The 4873-nt window shown below is 56.5% G+C and overlaps 2 protein-coding genes across 2 annotated transcripts in view; one reads left to right on the top strand and one right to left on the bottom strand.

Annotated features, from left to right (window-relative positions):
- The window catches only part of GFAP (glial fibrillary acidic protein), a 10953-nt gene extending 8952 nt beyond the window's left edge, over window positions 1-2001 (top strand). The window contains exon 9 of the mRNA XM_006170025.2: window positions 662-2001. Within this exon, the coding sequence (XP_006170087.2) occupies window positions 662-703 (42 nt within the window). The 3' untranslated portion in view covers window positions 704-2001. The remainder of the gene's footprint in view (window positions 1-661) is intronic.
- Window positions 2002-3106: 1105 nt separating this feature from the next.
- Window positions 3107-4616, bottom strand: FAM187A (family with sequence similarity 187 member A). The gene has a single exon (XM_006169998.1). The coding sequence runs from the start codon at window positions 4407-4409 to the stop codon at window positions 3168-3170; it is 1242 nt and encodes a 413-aa protein (XP_006170060.1). The 5' UTR covers window positions 4410-4616; the 3' UTR covers window positions 3107-3167.
- Between the last annotated feature and the right edge of the window lie 257 nt (window positions 4617-4873).

Below are 4873 nucleotides of genomic sequence, written 5' to 3'. Positions count from 1 at the left end.
AAAAAAAGAATTATTTTATTTAACTTTATTATTTTATTACTATTATTATTATTATTATTATTATTAAATTTGACCAGAGAGAGACAGAGAGGGAAAGTGAGAAAGCAATTGATCAGGACCAGGACTTGAACCATGGTTGGCTATGTGGGAGTCCAGTGCACTCAACCACCACACCACCTGCCGGCCTCCTAGCATGATTTTTAAGCCATTGGGTCCAGGACTCAAACTGTGGCTGGCCATATGGGAATCCAGTACCATAACTACTACGCTGCCTGTTGGACCCTCCCTCGACCACTGCACGAGGCAGTTAAGGCACCTACGGTTACTGTCAAGAAAAGAAAGAGGACAAGACGGTGGCGTGGTGGGTAAAACACGAAGCTCTGTGAGGTTGACCCACGTGAGGAGGTTCTGGGTTCTCTTTCAGAGACTTCCCTGAGTGTGCTGGGCATGTCGCAGCCATGATCTAGGGCTGGCTGAGGCCGGGGATGGATCACTGTGTCAAGGTCCTGTTGGGGTGCTATTTATCTCTCTCACTGATGGAAGAAAAAAGAAACACTCAGAATGGTTGGGGACTTAGCGGACTGCACGACCTAGCAGTGGTGGACCTGGGGTCCGTGTGAGCTCCTAACTGTTGCACTGTGCCCTTTCCTGTCCCCTGCAGGTCATTAAGGAGTCCAAGCAGGAGCACAAGGACGTGATGTGAGGCAGGCCCCACTTGGGGGCCCCTGTCCCCAGCCTGCAACAGAAGGATAGTTCCCCTGCTCTGATAGCTGACAGCCCCAGACTACTCCAGACCCCGGTTCCCACCCACCCCAGCTCCCCCTCCTGTCCCTTCACCAGCTTGCTACCCTAGGATCTGTCAGCATTAGGCCTGCCAGACGGCACCCACCCCACACCCAGCAATTCCAACTAACAGGGTGCTTGCCCTGAATAGGTAGCCTCGAGGGGCGTGGCCAGCAGCTCAGAGGAAAGAAGTTGGGGAATGTAGAGGGACATGATAAATCACCCTCCTGCATTCCCGATCCCTGTTGTTATGGCAACTGTTGCCAGAGCTGGAGGTCTCTCGGGGTCTCTAGGAATTGGGCGTTTGAGCTTCCTCAGGCTGCTGGAGGCAGAGAGAGACTCTGAGACAGGAAGGGGAAGTCTCTGAAGGTAAGGGAGCCCTGGCCAGAGGCTTGTTGTTTTAAACTGACCCTGACAAGCTGAAGAACGGGTGGGGATGTCCTGCCACCTGTGTGGCCCTGAGCCTGCCCAGATCCCAGAGGGCCTTTCTGAGTGATGATTCAAGTGCCTCAGCCCCGCTGAGGTGCCGTGCAGGGAGCCAGTCTGTGGGCAAGCTGTGGGCACGTGGGAGCCTGATTCTCAGCACTTTGGGGGATGTGCAGTGAAAGTGGAGAGGGAAGGGGTGCTGGGAGGGAGCAGAGGGGCCTGCTTGGCCCCTGAGGAGGGTGCAGAGGGGTCAAGCCCTGGAGGGCCCTCACATGCAGGCTGCAGGGGGCGCTAGTAGAGATGGTGGAGGAGGCCGTCAGGACAAGATCACCATCAATGTCGATGTAGGGGGTTGGGGGGAACCAGTCACACGTGGGATGTGACTCATCCTCTTGAAGGTGCTGATACAGGACAGAAAGGGCTGCTGCCCACGGGGGCAGGCACAAGTTCCTCCTGCTCTAGACTTCTTTGCTGCATCGTCCCTGTCCACCCAGACCTCAGAGCCCCTGGACTGCTACCTGCCGACCCAGCGATGCCACCATCATACATCTGACCCTCGCTCGCTACCCCATAATGACCAGCTGCTTTTTCCCTGAAAGTCAAGGGCTCCTTGTGGCCCCCTCTTACTCACACACAAGATATGTGTATTTTAGGTACACACTATTTTATAATTGGAGAAACTGAGGCCCTAGCTGAATGAAGACAGTGGCTTGTACTCCACAGCCTGGAGGCAGGGCACTTGCCCTGCTTCTCATGGGTAGACTGGTGGGCACAGGGCTGGTGTCTGTGCCAAGAAAGAGGATCCTCCTCTCCCCGCTAAGGCAATGGGAGGGAGAGGTAGAGGTCCTCCCGCTTCCCAAGACTTGGCATCCCACTCCTGCTCCTTCCTGCCACCTGCTGCGACCGCTAACCTTCAGGGTACTGGTGCTGCCTTTAGGCATTGAGGAAAAATAAAGACGTGCTGCAGCCTCACCAGAGTGGACTCTGATCTGTTCATGAGAGGTGGGGCGGGGCCAAGACTAGCCTGGAACAAGACCCAGCTTGCTGTTTATTGGGAGCCCAGGCCACGCCCCAGCAGCCACATACCAAACTCACCTCCAACCCCTCTCTGCCACAGCAGCCCTGGTGCCCCCGTGGCCCTGGTGCCCCGGCCTTTGTTCCCATCCAGTCCCTTCCCCCAAGTTTCTCTGGAAATCTGAGTTTGATCTCCACTTTTTTTTAAAGCTGTTTTGCCATAGGGTATGTACGCTTATTGGAGAGACAGAGACAGCGAGAGGGAAAGTGAGAAATCACTGCCCGGGGAGATGGGCACGCTGCAATCCCTTCTCCTCTGTTCTCCTCCTGGGATCTTGGGCATGCACACACACGGGCCCAGGGTGATTTTCAAACCACTAGGTCTGGGACTCAAATGTAGTCAGCCATGTGGGAATCCAGTGACATAACCGCTATGACATCTGCTGACCCCTGATCTCCACCTTCGTCATCCATTTCTCCTGTTCTAGTCTTTACCTTGATTCTCAAAGCTGCTGTTTCTCCCTGCCAGTCCCAGGACAAGGCAGGGAGGACACCAAAGAGGACAAAAACCAGCTCCCGCCCCTCCTCCCTTCCTCCTCTACCACCTCCATTCCAACCAGCACCCACTTGGCAGTCCTCCAAGGCAAGAAGGTAAAGGACCCTCGACACTAGTCAACCCTGACTCGGCCATCTGACAGATATGAGTGTGCTTCCTCCTCCTCCAAGCAAAGTCAGAAGACATGTGCACCTTGGCTATGTCCATCCTGACCTCCTCGGTCCCCAGTCTCCCACCTGCCTCAGGCTTTTTCACTTCCCAGATCAGGCCCTGGGCCTACCCCACCATCCAGGAAAACAGGGAGCAGGTGCCCACTCAGAGGCTTCTTGTAACCATTTAACAAACACACTGAAGTACAACTGGTCTTCAGAGGTCGGGAAGGGATAGCTTAGGGGGTAAAGTTGGGACAACAGCGAAATAAGTAACAGCAGCAACGACACAGGTGAATGGTGACAAAGACGGCCGTGATCAACAGGTAGCCTAGCAGGGTGAGCTTCACAGCAGAGCGAGTCTCAGGGTCTGAGAGTGAGGCTGGGTAGCGTCCTCGAGATGTCACGCCCAGCCGGAAGCCAGCAACCCGCACCCCCTGCCGCCAGCAGTAGTAGATGGCCCGGTCACCCAGCTGGGTGAAGCGGATATGCAGCTGGTGGCCATGGTCGATGAACACCCTCATGGACCTGTTGACGCCTTTCAGGTACTGTGTGCGGTACAGCTGCTGCCGGCCCTTGTCCCAGGCTACCGCGTGCTCGGGCCGGGCCCCGGGACAGGACATGATGAGTCCGTGGCCCAATCTCTGCTGGTGGAATTGAATGGGCACCTGGGGTACCCAGGGCCGGCTGCCCACCTTGGACACATAGTTGAAGATGGCCAGCACGCCCTCCCGGATCGTCTTCTTCTTGCAGGGCACTGTGCAGCTCCGAACTAGCAGCTCAGGCGTGTGGTCCCTGGCCATAGCCCGCAGCTTCCTGGGCACAGCCTGTGCACCACAGGACACCACGTCGGGCAGTGTCTTGCGGTAGCGCGGAGAGAGGTCTGGGCTCTGCAGGTAGCAGAGACCGATGCGCCACTGCTCCCCAGGCACCCCACAGCGGTCGCAGGGGGTCCACTCCCAGAAGGTGGTGAAGACACGGAGGCGCCTGTGGTACTCATCTGCAAAGGGCTCCTGACCCTCATCCATGAAGGTGGCCACCATTCCCTCACTGCTCTGGATGTCCACATCATAGGCATAAAAGTAGTCCCCTTTGCGGGTGCCACAGAAGTACAAGCCTGAGTCCTCAGGCTGGGCCCGGAACACCAGCAGGCTGAACATGCGGATGCTGAAGCGCACCAGCACATCGCTGCCGGCCCGCACCTGAGCCGCCTCTGTCAGCACGCGCCCGTCGAAGTCGGTCAGCACTTTGGTGTGGCTGCCACCTAGGTGCTTCTGGTAGTACCAGACCACAGCTGACACCTCCTCCGGCTTGCAGTGGCAGGGGAGCTCGAAGCTCATGTCGGCCAGGTAGGCTGCATTGTCAAACATCAGGAAAGCGGGGCAGGGGGTCTTCTGAAAAATGTTCTCCTTCTCCACAATTTCAAAAGCCTGGAGACTCCCCCATGCCCACAAGAGCACAGTGGTGTGGGCCAGGCTCATGCCTGCAGGAGGAAAGGGTCAGAGGGGCAGGGATGAAGCCAAGGCACTGAAGACCTAGGGGACTTCTAGAAATCACTGCCAAGAGGTGGCCTCTAGATGAGGAAAGGAGTAACTGACCAGGAAAAGCAGCAACAGGCGATAGGAGAAGCAGCTGAATGCAAGCCAGTGCATTCCCAGCTGATGTAAAGATGCCCTTCTAATGTTCCAGGCCTGATCTCAAGAGAAAGCCATTCTAGAACCTGGCCCTCACACCCCTTTCTAGAACCTGGGCACTCACCCAAGAATGGGTCGAGGGAAACCGGAATGAGAAGGGCCTAGGTGCTCGGGAAGGAGAACCTCTGCCTCACTGCTCCGGGCCCTGTCCTGCCTGTCGTGTGGAAGTCTTCCCTTTTGTGAACCTGGGAGGTAAAGGAAACCTGCCATCCTCCACATCTGGCTACCCAGGAGGCTGGCTGAACCCAGGT

This window comes from Tupaia chinensis, unplaced genomic scaffold, assembly GCF_000334495.1.
Source record: "Tupaia chinensis unplaced genomic scaffold, TupChi_1.0 Scaffold148004_1, whole genome shotgun sequence".
NCBI lineage: Eukaryota > Metazoa > Chordata > Mammalia > Scandentia > Tupaiidae > Tupaia > Tupaia belangeri.
This window is presented reverse-complemented; position numbering and strand designations above follow the sequence as displayed.